The sequence below is a fragment of the Acipenser ruthenus genome, chromosome 1, assembly GCF_902713425.1.
Source record: "Acipenser ruthenus chromosome 1, fAciRut3.2 maternal haplotype, whole genome shotgun sequence".
Classification (NCBI taxonomy): Eukaryota; Metazoa; Chordata; class Actinopteri; order Acipenseriformes; family Acipenseridae; genus Acipenser; species Acipenser ruthenus.
In genome coordinates this window covers 81,818,358-81,841,324 of record NC_081189.1, presented here as the reverse complement: position 1 = coordinate 81,841,324, position 22,967 = coordinate 81,818,358, and the positions used below count along the sequence as shown (strand labels likewise).

Genomic DNA, 22,967 nt, shown 5'->3' with positions numbered 1-22,967 from the left:
AAAAAAAAGCTAAAACGTTTTAATGAAGTAATTTTTATTAAATATCCTTCCGCCTAAAACTGAGCTAAGAAAAAATAGTTCCATATAAGTTCAAAAATAAAATCAAATAAAACCAGAAATTCCTAAAAGGTCAACATCTACATCAGTCATGTTTATTGCGATAAATTCCAATGTCTGCCAGGTTTTTTTCCTCCAAATTTTAGTGGTGTATGGATTTTTGTAAATAAGTGCCGACCCATGGTGATATGCTGTAATATCAACACCCCCAATCAGGATAGAGTATTTAAAATACCCATGTTATACATTTTCAGTAAAGGATAGTATTTCATTTCAATATGTTTTATTGTTTTGAAAGACATTGTAGGGCAGCAATGGGAAATTGTACCTGGAAACTAAATGTCCTAGAACAAGCAAGAAATAAGTTGGTTGCAGTTATAAGAAGTTAAATGATTAGTTTGAAAATTCAAATGCTCATTGAATAGTACTGTGAGAGGAAAAAGGGGCCCTTGGTGTTGTGTTTTGCAAGCATTTCTAGTCTAATATTCAAGATTTGTAAATTCTACAAGAAAAGCTATAATTGCTGTCCACACAACCCCTAATGCTTTTTGAAAGTATAGTATAACATTTCTATTTCAACAGAGAACATTGAATATAATCCATCTTTTCAAAAATGCATGAACTTTCTGTTCCTTTCTTATGTAAATATTGATTGACACTTCCTTATCAAAGTCCAGCTTCAGTGAGCCTGTGATTGAAACCTAATCAGTTTTCACAGGTGCCATTAACTAAGGAAGTGCTGCATTGTGAAGGAACTTCAAAACAATAAGTACAATGGGGAAACAGACCTTGCTGTGTTACTTTAGAGCCAGTGAAAGCCTGCCAAGAATGTGCTGTGTATTTTGGCAGGATTCTATAGAACCTGAATGCTATAATTTTTTTTTTTTTGCAAGACTTAACTGTTGGGTCTTTCATGGTAGTAGTGAAACATAAAGTTGGTTCGATTGACATTCTACAAAACCGGTTATTGAAGCAGCATGTTTACCTGATTATGGTTTCACAGCCTCAGGGGGTCACACCCCTAAAGTCCTGGGGAAGGGAAGTTGATGTCTTGTGGAATAGAACACTGCAACCAAGCGTTTAGGAGGTACTGTAACAACAGTGGTTTGTACTTTCAGCTCAGTCTTTTTTTTAAAGTGGAAAGAGGAGAGGGGGGGTATTCTTTTTACCCTTTATCAATATGGTGACCATATGGTGACATCCCATTAGTGTTTTAACAAGCTTCACCCATGTTCTTGGTGTAAAAGGGTTAAGTACCACATTTTAAAATGTTCCATGGCAACATCGTTATTTACAGTGAATTACCTGAAGTTAATCATTAACAGTTTTACCAAAGGAATGTGTTGGAGAATTGCACAAACATTAAAATGTGGTATAAGATGGATGACTTTCTAAATTGTTAACCATGATAAGCTTGTAGAGTTAACAAACTCAAGAAATTGAATAAATGAATGCATAAAATATGTTTTTTTGAAAATATCACTATCTATAAACAATCTCTTCAGCTGTCATTTTTCTCATTGGAAAGTGAGAAACAGAATACCTCACTATATCTAAATTTTTTGATCCCGTTCTGGATCCTCCAAGTTCAGTGGTAGGAAGGAATAATCACAGCTGATTTGTTCTTCCAGCACAGAATTTAATGTTTGGTCAGGCGCACTTACACAGCACTGCGTCATTAGTATAGTAACATGCGATCAAGCTGCAGTAAATATGTCTCAAAAGAGCTGTGTTGGATTTTTTTTTTTTTTTTTTTATATCTGAACATAATAATAGGATAGCCGAGTTGTGTGCAGCAGAACAGACTTGATCGTACATTAAATCCAACAATGAACCTTCGACCAAGCATTAGCCCTTTTAATATATTTTTGTTGCATTATACCATTTTGAAACAATATTACAACACAAGTATCTCAACAATTTTACAATTTACTTTAAATTTTAACAAGACATTTATTGTGGCTCTGCCTCTGATTTTGAATCATCCTCTGATCCACTGCCTTCAATTGTAACCATCTTTAGGGCTATTAATTGTTCCATTCTTAGGAATACCAAATTCCGTTTTTCAAAAATGTCCAATTCCATTTGTTCCTAATTTTTATCAACGTATTAATAATTAAATATGGCATTTGAACATAAATATAACGTTGGTAGTTAAAATAAGTAAATTTAATAAATATTACCACAATTATTTATTTTTCAATTAGACTCTTGTTGCTGTAATAGTAAGTTAAACACCTGAAGACACTTCAAACCTGTCATAATGTGCATAGACATATCTTGGCTCATTGCTGGCATTAAAATAAGCAGGAAAACCTAACAATTATATTGCAACAGTTCAGAAAACCAAATGTCTAGCACAGTTGTGAGAATCATATTTTCAGTCTTCCACTAACACAGTAGTTCAGTCTACAAATAAAGGTGTTTTGAAAATACTTGTTTAGGTTATTGCTGTTGTTTACAGTAACAATAAAAAATATGACAGTTTAGTAACAGCCCAGCAATGTCATGTGAGAGTAATCCTATGTACAGTACTCCACAAATTTTAAGTTTATTGTTTTACTGGCATTCTAATAATAACCAGGATAAAATATGAAACACTGATAAAGGTGTGTTGACTGACTCATTGCTCTAAACAGGTTCACTGCTATGTATTACCTGATTGTAATTTAAATAGCACCCCTTTTATTGTTCAATTGTTTCTTTCAGAATTCTGCAGTGCTATTCGCAAGATTTAAAAAGAGGCGTATCTCCAGACAGAATGTCTTTATGAAACCAGCAATGTGCAGTGTAGTGACTACATCCTTTACACAGTAAAGTGATCAATTTCCTTTGAGGATTGTATAGCTAGAAAAATAGTTTTGAGCTAATTTCTTCGTTGTCAGAAAATATAATTCAATTAAGACGGCCATGGTTTAAAATTGCTAATTATAGCTTAATTAAAGGCAGGTAGCGTGAAAAGAAATAAACTAAACAATAATGAAATACGGAATCAACTTAGCTTACTTACTTGGGTAAAGCTCTGCCTTGAGCGCAGTACTTTAGCTCTTAGTTTTTCAGCATAGAAGAATGCAGTGCTTTGCCATTGTTGCCGTCTTATTTGCTATCTTATTCTCTACGTGTTTGACTGGCATTATGATATTTAATGGTATTGACTCGTACATGATCACATGAATTGCAGCAAAACTTTAAGAATACTATCGCACCATCCTCATATAGATAATCAGATTTCTTTTAGCTCTCTCTTACTGAAATATTGCTTTTTTTTCTTCGTTGGTGCAGCCGCCATGTTGAGTTTCAGCAGACATATGGAGTGAAGTCACATGAAAAAACTCAAAAAAATATATAATGGACATGGTATGTCTTCTTCAATTACTATACACTTAAATGTGTATTTTCAACTAATTGCTGATTACATTTTTACCAGTTTCAAAACGCTTGAGATGATTTCTGAAATGGTTGTTTTTTAAAAGGGAAGTAAAACAAAAACCGTCAAAGTGTGAGTATTGTGATTTTTATTTATGTTTACCGGAGTATTCATACTTAAATAATGCAGGAAGATTGTGCTTCACTGATTTTAGTATTCAATTATACGACAAGTTAAAAACTGTAAAGATGATGAGCAGCACTCTCTATGGAGTGCTGCTCATTAACTTTACAGTAGATTCACTGGCGCCAAGCGAGCTCTGCACTAATGTGACGTGCATTTTTACAGAGGGAAATCAGAGAATCAGCTGCAAGACAGACACAAATATGCTTATGGTAATGCTTTGTAAGAATGCTCTCAAAATAATAGGTTTACCTCGAGAGGCTGGAGTCTCGATTTGAGGTTGATATTTATGATAATAACTTGCGAAAGTTAGTAAACTGAGTGCGAAGGTTGTTGCCAGTTACTGCAAAAAATGCACGCATTTTAGCCTTGGAGGGAACACTACACACAATACAATACTACGTTAATCTTTGTATTCATGTTGATTTTTGTCATAAATACAACACGTAAACGATAGCTGTTAATTTTTTAACATGTATAATTATAAAACAGTTTAAATATAGGCCCTATGCCTTGTTCTTGTAGTTTACAATAGCTTGCCTGCACTATCTGTTATTATCAGTATCCTATCGGTATTGGCCGATGTGGGTAGATAACAATCGGCTGTCGGTATCGACCAAGAAAATCTTTATCGGTGCACCCCTACTAATTACTTTTGCTGCCACGCATACTACCCATAGTTGAACATTGTTTTTACGTTTGTATTTGTGTGCAATGTTCAGAAAAGCACTTATAATACTGTAGGCGCATAACTTTGTTGAAAAGTGTGGGTGTGGGGGTGACCAATTGACCTGGCGAGTGTAGCAAGGCAAATATTTTTAGTCATTACAGTTTGTCATTGCAAACCCACGACACTGAGTTGGTGTTTCAGCATAAAATGTGCAATATGTGCTTACTGACCATGGATAAATTACAAATACATGCAAGTAGCACCAAATGGCACAACCAGTGCCAATAGTATCTCTGCACAGTGCTACACCTGACTGGTCAATATGAGGTCCTTAATCTCTGGCAAAGGACCGTGAATGTTATCGTTCAAACTGTGTTTAATCACTGTTCCAAATCAATACACCGGAAAGTACAGAAATACAGTATTCGTGTATTTGACATTTTTTCTGCTTGAGGAAGGAACGTCTCCTTTCTTGTACACACCCTGTGAATGTTGTCTGTCAGTGTAGTGTGCTTTCTCACTGTCCTATACATTCAATCTATCAATTTAAATAAATAAATAAAAATAATCAATAATAGTGTTTGCTGTCAGTGGCAATACAACGAGTTTACGGTTTGAATGACGAGTTGAAGAAATCAAACAAATGGATGCAGTCTGAATACTTTCAGCACCTTTATTTCAGCATTTCACAGTAACACAGGATGGTGCTGTCTTCACTAACAAAGCCAGCAAGGAGGCTTTGAATAAACTTTATGAATACACTGTGAAAAAGTTACTGAACAAACAGCATGATCAGCATTAACACACGTAAACTATTAGGTATTTTTAATTACTAAAACTTCTTTTCGCTTACACATTTTAGGACCTATCAGTAACTTAAATACTGAAACATACACAAACCTGCACTCAATTCCTAATTAAAAAAAAAGAAAAAAGTTTTTTTTATTCTTTTACATGTTTTACAAACAGTTCACAAACCATGTTCCCTTTTATGTACGATGTACCTAAACCGAAGAACAGCTCCATGTAAGTAAAATGTTTCTATTTAGTATTGAGGTATTATTTAGGCTATTAGAAATACCCACGGCGTGGCATGTCCAACGTTGGGATAATGAAGCCTGAGTGAAGGCTACCAGACCACAGATGGAATTCTGAGCAAACCGCATTACTCATGGAATATTGAGGAAAACATTTGTATTCACAGGCAACAAAAACTAGTGCTGTATAAAATCACACACACAAAACAAAAATAGAAAAACTTTAAATGTTATTTTTAATGCAGTAGCTTTAGCGTCTAGTAAGGCTTGCCTTAAATGTCCCATGCTGAAGGTTTTTATTATTATTTTGAAATACCAGTGTTTCAAATTGTTACTACTGCTTAGTAACAGTAACATAATTTTATTTAGAGTTGGTGTTGAACGTAAACCCGTTCATGGCTCTGCAGGAACATTAACCTTCTAACTTCCCTTATTTTATTTTTTTTAATAAGTCTTTTTCCAATGAACAGAATTAAATTAATACTACCTAGCCTATATTTAACTAATCATTTTTGTAGTCTCAATTTAACTGCCCAGTGGCTTCTGTTGCAGTCCTAAGCTGCTAACGTTAGCTATTGTAATACAGTGCGGACCATGGATCAAACCAATATTTGTTTAAGATGTAGTGCTTTTTTTTTAATTTAGTAATCTCTTTACCTCTTCATTGTAATGCCAGCTTATTGCTGGCATTACAATATACAGACTAGTCGAAAATGAGGGACATTATTACAATAATATACAATTTTCATAAAATTACAAATTAAATACAATGTTCAGGACAGTTATCCCTCCCATCTGTAGTTTAATCTGCAACAACGCAGACTGGTTTATGCAGTTCTTGCTGTAAAACTGTTTGAATGTGTTTCTCGTATACTCTGGACAGATAGAGTTGCCTTAGTTAGAGCAGAGCTCTTCAACTAGGTTTTTAAATTTACGGGGACCAGATTGGAAAAAAAGTTAAGAGTCGGTGGCGCAGAATATTTTACTCTGCACATTTTTAAGTAATAATACATATTATGTAACTTAATGTTCATATATTGAACAAGACTTACACATTTTACCATATGACTAGTACTTTAATAATAGAATAGTGTGAGTATTTAACTGAGTATCATTTCAAGCATTTTAAAATGTATGTGACATATTAATAGTATAACTGTTAAGAAGAGATCAGCACTTCTACTTTTGAGCTTCTAACTGTAGCCTCTGCTCTGGATACATATTTCCAAAAGCTCCTTGTTTGGTTTCAAAATGCCTTTTCATATTGTATTCCTTAACTACTGACACACATTCATTGCACAATAAACACATTGGCTTTACGTTCGATACAGCTGGTGAAATATCCACCGATTTTTCTTTTTAAATTTTTTTTTTTGTATCGGGGGGTTTTATCGGTTAAAACCGAAAATCAGAAGCCCTACTTATAATATTTGAGAACCCTCATTTACACTGTCTCCACGCCTTTTTGTGAATTTATGCAGAAACGCCCATAATAACTACTGACACACAAATACAATAACTTGGGCAGAAACGCCCAAGTTATTGTATTTCTTGCTCTTATTGTATTACCTGTATTGTAACACTTGAAATGTATTTGCTTACGATTGTAAGTCGCCCTGGATAAGGGCGTCTGCTAAGAAATAAATAATAATAATAATAATTAATAATAATAATAATAATAATAAATAATAATAATAATTACATATTCATCTGAGGTTGAACCGCAAAGAAAAACTGCTGCTGCAAAGCATTCCCTAAAAAGTCGCTAACAGCATTGTGCTTGTTTATTACATTTCACCCTAGACTTCTGACTCGTTTGCGACAGGCGACATTAGTAATGTTACAGATATTTAAAATTGGAGAAATTCAAAATTGAAAGACACATTTTCACATAAAGTTCTTAAATAACCAAACTAAATAACTGTATAATTTATTTTCTACTATAAAAAAAGTAATACACATCATAAAATTGATTAGAACATGTTTTATTATCTTTTTCTTTTTGTTTCCCCCTCAATGCTAGGTCCAGCACCAAAAAAGTGGACTCCAGATGATTGGAACTGCAATATTTGGGCTTCCATGTGGTTAAAGCTTTGTACCCAAAACTGAAGGATTCCTTAATGTTTCAGTCTGAAGAGAAACAATGAAATGTATTTATTGGCTACAGTGAGAGTGAAGAGTTAACAAAGTGCTGCATGGTTTTCCGCATTAACACAACGAGGATGATTATCAACAAGAAAGCTCCAAAAATAATACAGCAGTGGTTTAGTAAACTTGGATTACTGTGTACTCTGCTCAAAGGTTTCCCAGTGTTTTAATTAGTGGCTTTTAATTTGAGCCACACCCGTAGACATTTGCTGGAATTACTTTCCTTGCCCAGCCAGCTTGAGGGATCAGAGATCTCCTGATGTTCAGTAAGAAAGCTGCTGGAGGAAAAAATATTTAAATTGCTGAGATTTTTCGTTTGAACCACAGGCTCCTTTAAGCCTTTGCTTACTGTAGACTTTCTTTGCTGAGTGACTCTTCTTCTTCACAAAGTCTAAGTTTAATCAAATGGCATGGGTCAAGTTCTTCAGGAAGCCTGGCGGCAATCTTGGAAAAACCTACCAGCCTGGGAGCATGCTTTCCCTTGCCCCGACAAAAGGCTTGTTAAATGAACCAGGACAGAACAGTTGCTTTCTCAACAGTGCTGTGCAGGTGAGTCTTCTCAACAAGTCAAAAATATGCAAAAGCTATACATTTCTAATGTGTTAAAAATACCAAACTTGTAAAAGAACCAACTTGTGTACTCTACGTGGAAAAATCCAATTTCAAGGAGTGTTTTTTAAGTTGTCTTTAAAAATGTTTGATTTTTTAAATTATTATTATTATTTTTATTTTTTATAACCCAACAATTGAGTAGCCATATTGAAAGAAGCTGACAGTTTCAGTTACTGATTTATTTAATTCAGTGGGTAAATAATAAAATGTTTATGGTACGAGATGCACAGATTGACCAGTTTTTTTGTTGTAAGATTTGTACAAATATTGGACTAATTGCAAGCCCAAGTCATCACAAGGGTTTGGCCTACTTTTTGACTGATGAATCAGTTTACCAAAAGCTTCTCCGTACACGGAAGAACAGCTGTGCATTAGGAACGTCTGTCTTGTTACAGTTCCTGGAAATCTGGAAAGAATCAGTATCTTTTAAAGGGCTGAATTGATCTTCTAATGCTGGTTAAGGATGGATTGATAAGCACCAGTAATCCGTCTAAGTGTGTGCATCAATATACATCTTTACTTCCTGTTGTGTTAAATACAGACTTTGTACCCTTAGAATGTTTTACTTATTTACAGTGAAGGTGTAAGGTAATTCTTTAAAGTAATTTTGGCTAACGCATTTCCTCCAAAAGAACTGTGTTTTCCAACAAATACTTGACGCTCTTTCGGCATGTTCCGTTTCTTCGGCAATGAGTTGATGTTGTGAGCACCAAATAAACCAAAAGATCACGGATAACAGCACAGCATGTAAAGTATTCTCTATGTTTGGCATGATGGAAAAAAGTTTTTCCAGAGAACTTCTGCAAGAGAGCAGAGTGTGTTTGGAAAATTCCAATGTGAAACCAATAGAACTCTAGTCTGGATGAAGCTGCAAGTGAACCAAACAAACACATTTTAATTAACTTTAAAAGAAACTCAAGTTCGCTTGAATTTTTCTGGTGTGAAATAAACCAAAGCAAATTAGTTTGCTTGCACGTGAACCACAATTTGAATTACTAGTGAACTAGATGTGAAAGTGCCCTTAGTTTACCTACTGTACCTGTAAAGCAAATCTTTCAAATGTATGAAATATTTTGAATAATCAAACATGAATACGATTATTGATTTAAATTAATCAAGCAATCTCTTAATTTCAATTAATTTAAATGGGCAGCAGTGTGGAGTAGTGGTTAGGGCTCTGGACTCTTGACAGGAGGGTCATGGGTTCAGTCCCAGGTGGGGGACACAGCTGCTGTACCCTTGAGCAAGGTACTTTACCTAGATTGCTCCAGTAAAAATCCAACTGTATAAACGGGTAATTGTATGTAAAAAATAATGTGTAAAAAATAATGTAATTGTATGTAGAAGGGCGTCTGCTAAGAAATCATAACACATAAATAAAACAAAAGGCACCCCAACTGTATACTAGATGATATTCTGTAATCTTATCTCTCCAGTACTGGTTTGGTTGTCTTACTCTGTTGATGGTCTCTATCTAAGTAGCAAGTGGCAACTCACTCAGTCAAAAGCACATGACAACAATTTACATTCTGAGTTTTAGTAATCAGAAAATGCTTTCTCGCATAAGTGAGATGGTTAGCTTGTAATATGCAGACATAACTACAGTAAAATACTATTCACTTAAAATGAACATAAAAAGTCTGTACTGTAGGTCTATTTTGAGCAGTACAAAAATACTTCACCTTTTCATTAACTTGTAATAGGCAAAAATAACTAAAACAAATACTTTTCTCTTCAAATAAACACAAGTCTGTACTTTAGGTCTAATTTCTTAAGGGAGACAAAGTCATAAGTTTTCTGACACTTGTTTCTTGACAGAACTGTGCTCTCTATTCACGGAGGCAGTTTAAATATGGGCATCACTGTTGTCACATGAACACATTTCAACATAAGCAAACATAATTGTAACACAAATTAGTTAACAAACAAAACAAGCACACATTATGCCAGTGCTGCAATAGAAGCAAACCATCTCCCCAACCTTAGCATATCTGCTGTGTTGATTTTCTTTTTTTAAACAACAACTATACTCATGTCAAAGTATAGTACTACTACTATTTATGAAATCTTTTTTAAGATAAAAAAAACAACATAATAAAACCTTAATCAGGACTTGAATAAAACCAAAAACTATATACTTGACAAGTATACAACTGGATTTCATTTTCATAAGGGACAGCAGAGTGGTGCTGATAAACAGGTACTAGTTGTTATTCTCAGACTAATAAAAAATGTAAATGTAATTCTTCTGATTTATTGTTTTTAATTGAAGTGTAAATGGCATCAAATCACATTTTAACATCTTAACTTTTATGATACTTGCAGTCATTTAGTTCCGAGCTTTGTTGTCCAGAATAGTCTTAACACATTTTTTTTAGCTGAATTTACCAGTATGTGACCAGAATGTCAGTTTCTGATCAGAAAATGATATATGATGCTTTGTCTTGCTCCAGTGGCCAAACTGAAATCGTTTGTAATCAGGGAGTAAAAGAAACGGGAAATCAGCACTGGTCACGTTTGAGATAACAGATAAGTCAAATCAGCTCACAGATAGCTGCAGAGAATTGTATTGAACAATTACCAAAACTCGGCTGTGGAGCAACAGAATGACTGGAAAACATTAAAAAAAAAAAAAAAAAAAAAAAAAAAGTGTATATATATATATATATATATATATATATATATATATATATAATGTAAGGTACAGTAAATAAGATGTTAATATCATTTGAAGCTATTTAATTAATATTGAAAGACATTTAAAAATAGCAGATTTATTTTTATTGTTAATTTTCTTAGCATTTGAAAATGTATAATAAAAGTAAAATTAACAGTCCGTACACCCTGCCATAAGACACTAACACAGTCCCGAAGTAACCCTGAACTGCATGCTGCGGTAATGCTGTGTTATTTTTTTTTTTTTTCTCCTTGCGTCTGGAGAAACGACGAGGGGGTTACAAACTCAACAATGCTATGGCTGATGCAGTGTTTTATATATATATATATATATATATATATATATATATATATATATATATATATATATATATATATATATATTATATATATATAATATATAATATATAATATATATGTGTGTGTGTGTATTATATATGATAACACAAGCTAGTAAAAGTTTAATACTAGATTAATACTTGGTGTTAACGCTTACAGGATAATGTAGCTTCTAATGGTCTTTTTTCTATTCGCGAATTTAAAAAGACAGCCGCTTAGCCTACTGTGCTTTATTCAATAACATTGTAAGAGCAAAATGTATAGTTTATTTTCAGGTTTCTAAATTAGAAAACTATATTCCCCGCTAAGTGCTAAAATAAACACGTAATTCCTATTGATATCAAAATTTTAAAATATAATATGTGCCCAAAACAGCATCGTTAACCGATAAAACCCGATAAAACCCCCCCGATACAAAAATAATTAAATCGGTGGATAGCCAATAAACACCCGAAAACACCAGAAAAACTGTGGACATGGTTAATCTATTCACATTGACTTTACACTTTTCATATTAAAAAAAATAAAACCTACTACAAAAATAATAATAAATACATTTCCCTGTGCTGCTGGGCAATGTCCCACCTTCCTGACTTGTATCTATCATTGATTCTGTTCTGAATACTTTAAAACCGCCCCAACTGCTGAGTGACAGCACATTCCTACATTTCTATTGGAGACTCCGCTTGAGAGATTTAAAACGAGATTACAATCAGGATGGAGGCTTGTTAGCGGGATTTAAAGCTGTATTACTGTTAACATACGGAGGATTTAAAACAGAATTGTGACGAAATGTACAAAAATTCCTACACACAATACCCCAAGAAGAATGTGACCATAGGGATTTTGTTGTAGAAGACAGCAAAGGGAAGAAGGTACAACTTAAGTGTGCAAGTACTGTCCAGTTACATATTTTGACACACACACACACACACAAAAAAAAAAAGAAACGCTCCAGCATTTTGGAAAGTAACCAAAAACACTAATTTCAGGAGTTTTACACAGCGATGGAGGTAAGCTCTTCTGTACGTCCTGCAATGTTACTGTAGATCACTACCGAGAATCAGCTGTTGACAGGCATTTAGATTCAAGTATTCACTGAAAGAGAAAGGTGGAAATCCAGGGCAGTACCGTGACTGCTTTTCTTGCAAAGAAACAAAAAACTGTGACTTCCATGTTCCAAAAGTCCACTGAAAACCATGTAGCACGAAACCCATACAATTTTGACCTGACAGAGGTGTTTGTTTGCGCAAATATCCCTCTTGAAAAATTGGACAACCAAAAGTTATATAAATTCTTCAGACTGAGTGTAGCAAATGGTGGAGCGATTCCTTCATCAGCCCAACTGTCGCCACTTTAAGGGCACATGAAGGAAAACAGTTTAGAGTGTACATGTCAAACGATCAGACCCTCTTACTGTATTGGCCCTTAGGGCTTTCACTTTATCTAGAAGTAAAAAAAACATAAGAAATTAGGATTGAATCGATGAGGTAATAAGTTCACTTAGGCATAACAGGAGAATAATTTGTATAAATAATTGTATATAACAGTGGTTCTCAAACTTTGTTCGCAGACCACAGACTTACCTTTCTTTGTTTCAATGCGATAGGTGGGCCTGTTTCTGTGAGCAAAGTTATTTTAAAATTGGAGTTTTAAAGAACGGTTCTAGTTTACTTTTCATTAACAGAGGGAAAAAAAATTGACTGCTTTATTTTTCAATTGATAATTACAGCAGAAATGTATTTATGTGAATTAGTGTTTTTATTGATTTGGTGAAACATAAAGAAATTGTATTCAACTTAAAAACAGTTTGTCTTGAACATGTAAATGGCCTGTTACGATAATGCTTCAGTGCGTAATTTGGCTGGTTAAGAGGAGGCTGTGTGGTTCGGTGGTTTAAAGAAAAGGGCTTGTAACCAGAAGGTCCCCCGATTGAAATCCCGGCTCACTCACTGACTCATTGTGTGACCCTGAGCAAGTCGCTTAACCTCCTTGTGCTCTGTCTTTCGGGTGAGACATAGTTGTAAGTGACTCTGCAGCTGATGTTTAGTTCACACACCCTAGTCTCTTTCATTCGCCTTGGATAAAGGCATCTGCTCAATAAACAAATAGTAACACTCAATTTTGTTATGTTAGCCTCAGTGCTGGTCTCGATCACTCTGTAAACAGTTCTGACATAAACCGCAATGATAGCCTGTTAGTGACCAAGCATTTAAAAATGCCAATAACATATTTTTGTATTGTTGGCTTCTCCAGGTCAGCCGTAGTAATGCGTGGATAATGAACTTTGTCTTTGCATACTTTTCTGTCTTTTCATTATCAACAAAAATACGCGATTGGCATTTTTAAATGCTTGGTCACTAACAAGGCTAACATTGCGGGTTATTATTGTTATTATTATTATTTATTTCTTAGCAGACGCCCTTATCCAGGGCGACTTACAATCGTAAGCAAATGCATTTCAAGTGTTACAATACAAGTAATACAAGTAATACAATAAGAGCAAGGGTTATGTCAGCTCTGTTTACGGAGCAACTGAGACCAGCACGGAGGCTTCATTCATTTGAATTAATTACAATAAATGGAAACGTTGAAAACCTCCAGTTTACTGTTTACAACAAATAGAACCTTGTTTGAGAAACTATTTTTTTCCAAAGCGGAAGGATAATGCAAATTGTTTTTTGTTTTTTTTAAATAAAGCAGTTTTCTTTAATTGTATCTGTTTTATAAGGATAAGGATTTGTGGGTTGTGTTGCATTAACATATGCCTTTGTCCAACCCAGCTACAGCCATATATGATGGAGAGTTTAGACCTATTTTAACTTGGAGATATTCTCCATGTATGCATTTTATTCCTACCTCAGTAGCTGAGTTTTTAAGTTCTCAAATTTTGGGTTTGCAACGGGATCTATAAACTATGCTGCCGGTTCCTTTCCGTAATTATGTAACCTTTCCACGGACCACCTGAAGGGAGCAGGCGGACCACAGGTTGAGAACCACTGGTATATAGCATTTGTTATGTTCAAAATCCCAGAAGTTAGTGGATGTGATTTGGTAATCCATATTAATGTGGATTTTTAATACATTTTTACACATAGGTAAATGTATGCAGGTTAGACCAAATATTCTATTGACTACTGTGCTTAAATTGAAAACAAATAACTAAGAATGTATGTATTTATTTATTTATTTTTTCTTCAGGTACTCTGGCATCTCGATATTTTCAGAAGAAGTTTAAGACAGTTGCCTGGGCATGTTTGTCTTGATGATGCCTGTATTTTTTGTGCTTTAAAGGTAAAATAAATGTTATCTTTTGTTATGTTTCTAGAGGCCCGCTTGTCCCAAGACTGTACTCAGAAAATCCCTAGAGTTTTGTTCTTATTCCCAGCATTTTACACAATGGCAAATTTATTTTTCTTTTCCAATTTCCAGAGTATTTTTATCCAGTTTCAACACAGCAGAGAAAGAGCACTGCCTTCAGATGTCTTGCGCAATGCCCTAGCTGAAAGTTTCAAAGATGAGCACAGATTTCAGCTTGGGTTCATGGACGACGCAGCAGAATGCTTTGTAAGTACTTTGTCATTGCCCTGTTTTTCAGCTTTATTATTATTATTATTATTATTATTTATTTCTTAGCAGACGCCCTTATCCAGGGCAACTTACAATTGTTACAAGATATCACATTATACATTATTTCACATTATTATTACATACAATTACCCATTTATACAGTTGGGTTTTTAATGGAGCAATCTAGGTAAAGTACCTTGCTCAAGGGTACAACAGCAGTGTCCCCCACTGGGGATTGAACCCACAACCCTCTGGTCAAGAGTCCAGAGCCCTAACCACTATTCCACACTGCTGCCACTATTCCACACAGCTTTAGGTACTGAAGTGCAAAGCAATACAAAAGGACACAATGTCCTGCTTTGAAATTAAATGGCAAGGTCATGTATTAAGAATGTTATATCTTTTAGATTCTTTGATTAGTCAGCAGTGACATATTATTATAAAAAGATGTTATGTAACCTCATGCAGCATGACTGGGTAAACACTTTATTTATTTATTTTTCCATTGAGATTAAAATGCCCTCTCAAGGACATCCAAAATCAAAAATTATAAATCTGTTGCAGCTTTTTTATATTTTGCCGACAAGCTATATATTTTTATTTTAATTTCTAATTATTTAACGGGTGGATAAGGGGGGGGGGGGGGGGGTTGATGACTTTTCTTATTACTTAATCTCTTCCAGTTGTAATGAATTGGCAGATGTTTAGTCAAAAATAATAATGTGGATGTTGTAAAAAAAATTACACAGTTAATAAAGTGGCAGACCTTAATATTTCCCATCAATTCCTTAATCCAGATATGTCTTTGTGCTTTTATTGTGTTCTGAAGTATTTCTTTTGAACAGAGTAATAGGCTGATATTGTCTAGGAGTGTGTATACGTATGTTGTGCAGTATATGGGCTTATGCAAAACAACTTTATTTTGTGCCTTCCAGGAGAATATTCTTGAGAGGATTCATTTTCACATAGTGCCTGAATGTGAAAAAGATATGTGCACTTCCAAGTCATGCATTACCCACCAGAAGTTTGCAATGACTTTGTACGAACAGGTAAACTGTAATAAATAAATAAATAAATAAATAAATAAATATTAACCCTGAGTTCTCCAAGAAGTTTGTTTATTATAGATCAATGGTGTGGGCAGACACATGGCAAATGACATTTAATAGAGAAAAGTGTAAGGTACTGCACGCAGGCAATAAAAATGTGCATTATAAATATCATATGGGAGATATTAAAATTGAAGAAGGAATTTATGAAAAAGACCTAGGAGTTTATGTTGACTTATGTCTTCATCAAGACAATGTGGGGAAGCTATAAAAAAGGCCAACAAGATGCTCGGATGTATTGTGAAAAGTGTTGAATTTAAATCAAGGGAAGTAATGTTAAAACTTTACAATGCATTAGTAAGACCTCATCTAGAATATTGTGTTCAGTTCTGGTCACCTCGTTACAAAAAGGATATTGCTGCTCTAGAAAGAGTGCAAAGAAGAGCGATCAGAATTATCCCGCGTTTAAAAGGCATGTCGTATGCAGACAGGCTAAAATAATTGAATCTATTCAGTCTTGAACAAAGAAGACTACGCGGCGATCTGATTCAAGCATTCAAAATTCTAAAAGGTGTTGACAATGTCGACCCAGGGGACTTTTTTGACCTGAAAAAAGAAACGAGGACCAGGAGTCACAAATGGAGATTAGATAAAGGGGCATTCAGAACAGAAAATAGGAGGCACTTTTTTACACAGAGAATTGTGAGGGTCTGGAACCAACTCCCCAGTAATGTTGTTGAAGCTGACACCCTGGGATCCTTCAAGAAGCTGCTTGATGAGATTCTGGGATCAATAAGCTACTAACAACCAAATGAGCAAGATGGGCCGAATGGCCTCCTGTCGTTTGTAAACTTTCTTATGTTCTTATGATCGTTTCTTTACTACAATAGATGGGATTCGAAGTACCATACTCAAAAAATGTTTTATTCCTGTACTTCACTTTTATCAACAACTGTGTTCCTCGTAAAGCTTTGTTAAGTGAAAGAACAATTAACTAGGGGGCGATCAAATCTCAGACAGGGGCGATCAAATCTCAGACAGGGGTGATAAATCTCAGACCAACCCATCTGATTTGTGTTGCCTTTGCATGTTAACAACCTCTGTTTATAGTTTATTGCTACAATAAACAAACCTGTTGATTTGATACAGAAGAGCTAGGAAATAAACTACTTTGAAACAGACATAGCATTGATACTTTTAAGAGTGTCATGACCAATGTATATCTCCTGTTTTGAACAGTATTTTTCAAACTGCTTTTTAGCTGTACTTTCTGGGATAGCTAGGATGGTTCAGGAGTGAGATCACCCACAATTCCTGCTCGGCAACATGAGGAAACCTCAATAAAGTGTTTTCCCACCCTTGTAGGGTTTGTTTTTGTCCCATGTGAAGTCAGTTAGAGAAAAAAATACAATTGATTCTGAATCTTAATTATGACAACACTTTTTATAATTGAAAACCCCCTGTCAGAACTCAAACCAATATGAAGGAATGCATGGTAGGTAAATCGAGTGAGATGTATGCCTATATGTGTCAAAGTATTTGCTGTCCAATAGCTGTAAACTGAGCTTTTGTTAAGGCAAGATGAAAAAGTCTGCATTTGCGCAGATTTATTTTAAGTTTATGCCCGCTAGAGCTGGAAGCTGATTGGCTGATGGTACTTAATCGTTTTCTACTAGATGTCAATATGTTAAGTTGATCAAAACAGCTATATAGTCCTAAACCAATAAGAAGACATTTGTTTCTTTCATTTAGAGTGTGTGTCGGAGTTGTGGGGCATCGTCTGACCCTCTACCTTTTACAGAGTTTGTGCATTATGTGTCCACAACAGCTCTCTGGTAAGTAGCATTTCCCAATGAGTTTAAGAGCTTTGAATTTTGCTATTGTATGGACATTTAAAGGCAAACATTTCTTTTTTTTCCCCCACTAGCAATCAAGTTGACAAAATGATGGAGAGAAATGAACGCCTTAAGTCAGACATGTTTGGAGAATTGCTGCAGGCAGCAAGTACTGTTGGAGACTTTCGGAACTGTCCAGTAGGTGAAACATTTTACCATTTTAACATTTGTTGTTATACTTGTTTATCATACATGTTAAAAATGTTGTGTTACACAATCACAGCAGGACAAAAACGTGTAAGATTTTATATTTATGCAGTGTGTAATTAAATAGGTTCAAGGATTGTTGTGTCTAAATCTCCTTAATCCATGTAAAAGTGTATTAATCATCAGAGTTTAGTCCTGAGTAAACAGATTATGCACCTCATTCATAAGACCTGCTGGTTCAAAGAATTAAGTAGTAGATTAATCTTGCATTTGATCAGTAAATGGAATATGCTATATTTTTTGGTTAGTCTCTGATCAAGCCTATACAGTACATATACCATCATGCTATACACTCAACTATACGTCAACTATACGACAACTTATGTCCTCCAATAATAATTAATGAAACAAAACAACAACAGAAACTGCTGTTTTTATACTGACACCAAAGACAGGACAAAAATATATGGAAGAATTGATAAAAGCAACTGACTAAATCACTAAAATTGAGAACATGCGTGAACGAGGGCATATAAACTCATACTCTACAGAGTTTAAACCAGGGGTTGGCAAGTGACCGACTTGAGGTTTGGTGGCAGCCCCTCTGAGTTTCTTTATAAATGTATTACATTTAAAAAAACATTAATTAGATCTGCCGTCTTGGCACTTGCACAGTCAGCTTCTGTGTTGTTGTTGCTGGAGTGATTTTTCTGTCAGTGGTTGCTAGGCAACATTTCCAAGGCACGCAGCCAACGTCATGTGGAAGTACGTAATCCATGCTTATGCAATAACCGTATGCGAAGTGCTGAGCCAGCGGAACGACAAATTTGTCTTTCGAAAAAAATCAACTACTTCAACCGCTGACACAAGTGGCAATAGCAGTTTGAGTGCCACTGTGAGTACTAGTGCCAGTGGCAAGGATGCATCAACGGAAAAGCCAGTGTGCTTACTGTGTAACGAGTTTGTGATTTGCAAGACATATAATGTGAAAAGACATTTAAAAAATGTTCATGGGGACTTTTCCAATAAATTTCCGACTGGCAATGATAGTCGTAAAGTGGAAGTCGAGCGACTGAAACAATGCCACCAGAAACAAAAAACAGGCTTGAGACAATTCATGTCAGAACTCGAGCTAACAGCCCTTGCAAGACGAGTTGGATTCTTGCAAGAAATAAAAAAGCCTTCACTGATGGAGGCATTGTTAAAGACTGCATAGTTATATGTGTGGAGTTAATTTCGGAAAATCTCCACACTAAAGAAAAAGACAAAATCTGTCAGTTGGCAAAAAAACATCCCTATCAGCGAGAAAACAGTTGCATCACGTATAAGGGAAATGGCCAAGGACGGAGAGGCAGCTGAAAGAAGAACTTCGAGTGCCTGTCTTTGAGTGTTGCTTCGGATGAATCAACTGACATAACAGACATTGCACAACTGTGCATTTGGGCGAGGTATGTGACAAAAGACGGGGAAATTAAAGAGGAGCTGCTTGCTCTGCACCCATTGAAAGACCGCACAAGAGGTAAGGACATTTTTATACCTTCCTTCAAGTTGTAGCAAGGTTCGATCTTGATTTGCAAAAACTCGCCTCTTGCACAACAGATGGTGCTGCAGCAATGACGGGCTGTACGATTGGATTTTTGGCTTTGGTGTGAAAGCACTTGTCTGAGGAATTGCATTCATACCACCAATTACTTGCTTTTCATTGCATTATCCACCAGGAGAGTTTGTGTGTGCAAACGGGGTGTTCTGACTCATTGCGAGACTGCATGGACAAGGTGATCAAAGTAGTGAATCTCATCCGTGCATCAGCTTTGAGTCACTGGCAGTTTCTTGAATTTTTTGTACAAGGTTGATGCACAGTAGAAGGAAATCATTTTTCACGCCGAGGTACGTTGGCTCAGCTGGGGGAACGTATTGAAGAGATTTATAACTCTGTTGCCACATGTGATCGAGTTTTTGAAAGAGAAACAGAAATTCTCCGGGTTCTCAGACCTATAAAATGATGCTTGGCTGAGGGATTTGTACTTTCTGATGGAAATTACAGGGCACTTGTGTCACTGCAAGGAATGGAGAAAACAATCTCTAATGTGGCCAAACGTCAGACACTTTTTCCAGAAACTGGACTTGTTCATTGATCACATGGCAGAGTCTGACTATACCCACATCCAGCTGATAATGGCAAGTCTGACAACGAGCGCTATGTGGCATGGCTGAAAGAGCTTCAAACTAAGTTTTCACAGCGTTTCCAGGATTTTGACAGAATGGATCTGCTATTCGCTCTCCTCAAAGATCACTTGTCTTTTGCCAGCAATTTGAAAATGACTTCCTTTCACTGCAAAGCTCTGGTGACACTGCCAAATCAGATGTTCTGAGCACCTGGTGCAGCATTCTTCAAGCAGAGGATTATGCTCAAGTCAGAGCAGTTGTTGCAAGGATTTTGTCAACCTACCTGTGCGAAGCCACCTTTTCCACAGAGAATGTCCTTAAATCCAAGTACAGGAGCAGACAGAATGATACAAATCTGGAAGCCCAACTCCGCTGTGCCATGAGTAATACACTTACCCCTTTCAGTCACTCGTGTAGAGCAAGGGTGCTCCGTTTTTGCACTGACCGGTAATTTCAAGCACTTTTTACCAGAGACAATGGTGAGGTTTTGTTTTGTTTTGTTTTTCTATGAAGGTATATGCAGGCATTTTTGTTTGTTTTAATTTAAGAGAAATGTTTTTTTCTTCCCCTTGCTGGGAGCAAAACAATTGTACAATTTAATAATCACATGTAATGTTAAATGGGAATAGATTTAAACCTGCATTTGTGTGTTATGGCTGCTTTTGGTGGGAACCCACGTACCTTCAAAAATAGTATTTGCGCACTAAAGTTTTTATTTTTTTCTTTGAGAAAGAAGTAATAGGCAGCTAGTAAATCTAAATGAAACCCATTTATACAGTTAGTTATTTATCTTTTCTGTTGCACAGATTTGTGTTAAGCACTGGTTGAATTCTGTGTGGTTTTACATTGTGAATTCTGTGTGGTTTAATATTGTTAACTGAAAAGATGATAGCAGCGGTATAGCGGTAATGTCTTTGTTCAAATAAACAAATACAGTATAATTGTACTCCATGCTTTGCCCAGTGTGTTTCTGTAAGTTCGTTGGTATTGTGCAGGTATGACAACCTGATAACTGAGTTAAAAATTGTTCAGTTTTGTAGGTGGCGGCCCATGGTTACGTTGAGGTTGCCAACCCCTGGTTTAAATTAACTGTGATCGAACTGTTGGAAAAGGACGAGAAGCTTTCGGAAATACTGATGGACTCCAGTGGTTCAATATTAATAAGAAAGCATCTTCGAAATGAATTGGATAACTTCTCTGAGCACTTTATGTAGGCTATTATAACAAGGAAGATTGTATTCTTTCTGAATGTATGTTCATCGGCAATGTAGTGGGGGAAAGAATGGCTAGTTTATTTTTATTTTTTAATACCATGTGAGCGGAGCGTGCCTATTTTGTCTGGAGCGGGGGAGCAGAGTGGAATCGCAAGCAGTGGAGCAGAATGGAGAAAAGAGCGGAGCAGAGGATATTATGAGCGGTGAGTGGAATTCTGTCACTGCTTCTCTCCACTCACATTCTCTGATAGTATCATAATGCCGTACCATGATCTATTTTATGTTAATTGTGTACTAAGTAGGCTACGGTAAAAAAAGAAAATGCGCCAAAATCATTTAGTTTCAATTTAAAAAAAAACAACTTTTTTTTTTTTAAAGGAAAGTGTGCTTTCTACTACTGTACTGTGTACTGTATAGGCCTACTGTACATATTTGTTTACATAATGTAATGTGTACAGAGAACACAGTGTTATTTCAGTGCAATTTATATATATATATATATATATATATATATATATATATGTGTGTGTGTGTGTATATATATATATATATATATATATATATATATATATATATATATATATATATATATATATATATATATATATATATATATATATGTATATTACACATACAATATATGTAAAATAAATGATAAATTAAAGTCTATAAATGTGTGTGTGCGTGCAATTTTTCTTTTTAAATTGGACACCTCGTTATTTTGGACAACAAATAAAAGGGCTTTCTTATCTTAGTGGGTTTTAGTGTAACTTTAAAATTGCTGCTTTCGTATTCTTGTGTATATACTGTTATTTAAATGGTCTGACTGTGGCAGTTGTATGTGTGACATGCTATACAAATGTATTGTGGTTTGTTATTTTTTTCTGCTATGTACTGTGCAGTGCTTTGTGCTACTTCTGTATAAAAAGTGCTATATAAATGCAATAAATAAATAAACCTGTTTTGCCCCCCGGTTTAATGAGGGCGTACTATACTGCATTCAGTTTTTATTTATTGTTTGAAAAGGTTTGGTCATCCGTCCCCGTCCCACATTCACAAAAGAATAATACTGTTTATTGTTTTAAGTTGATATAGATAACATTTCTTGAAAAACACATTTTATTCCTTACTTAGATAGAAGGTTAAACTTAAGAAGAAGCTGTGGTAGTTTAAATGACTACCAGAGGTGTGCAACTGTGATTTTTGTATTTGTGTGTTTATAATTTATACTCTGTGTGTATAATAAATAAATAAATATATATATATATATATATATATATATATATATATAATTTGTTCTATTTGTTAATTATAGTTGCACCCCCCACCCCCTTCTGTAATTTCTAAACCATAAATTTCTAAAAAGGACCTCGGTTAGAAGCAGAACCAGTGATACAGAATTATACAAAGCACACATAATAGCATATGTAACTGGTAAGGAATTAAATATTCAGAAAATATAGATATTATAAATATAGTTAATATACTGTATAATGTATTATAATAAAGTCAATATGCAAAAAGGATAAGTAAAATAGAAAAATGAAAAATGAAAATACTATAAAATGCCATGGGTACTTAATAAAATAGCGTGCCACATTCACCAATGGTGACGTGAGGCTGAGTGGGTAAGCCTGTGTGCTATTTATAGTGACAGTGCAGTAGAACATCCTCCCCCTGCAGCCTGCACAAAGCAGCAATGCAACAGCAATGCGGCAGCACAGAGAACTTGGGTTTTTCATATTATATAGTGTGGATTTTGTGATCCTGCTCAGTTTAGGAAAGCTGGCACAATGCTGGCTTGAGAGTATTGCAGAGAGTCCTAACTTGTCAAATG

General features: G+C 35.2%; 1 protein-coding gene across 6 annotated transcripts in view; it reads left to right on the top strand.

Moving 5' to 3' along the window:
* LOC117421311 (inactive ubiquitin carboxyl-terminal hydrolase 53-like) overlaps positions 1–22,967 on the top strand; it is a 68,049-nt gene that overhangs the window by 11,728 nt on the left and 33,354 nt on the right. For 5 of the 6 annotated variants that reach the window (XM_059031033.1, XM_059031023.1, XM_059031038.1 and 2 more), the window contains exons 2-7: positions 7,338–8,011; positions 14,291–14,383; positions 14,522–14,656; positions 15,595–15,708; positions 17,461–17,543; positions 17,636–17,741. In XM_059031033.1, coding sequence (XP_058887016.1) covers positions 7,868–8,011; positions 14,291–14,383; positions 14,522–14,656; positions 15,595–15,708; positions 17,461–17,543; positions 17,636–17,741 — 675 coding nt within the window. In that variant the 5' untranslated portion in view covers positions 7,338–7,867. Of the gene's footprint in view, positions 1–7,337; positions 8,012–14,290; positions 14,384–14,521; positions 14,657–15,594; positions 15,709–17,460; positions 17,544–17,635; positions 17,742–17,778; positions 21,334–22,967 lie in introns of those variants that run through there. The other variant, XM_059031042.1, reaches the window with a different exon arrangement.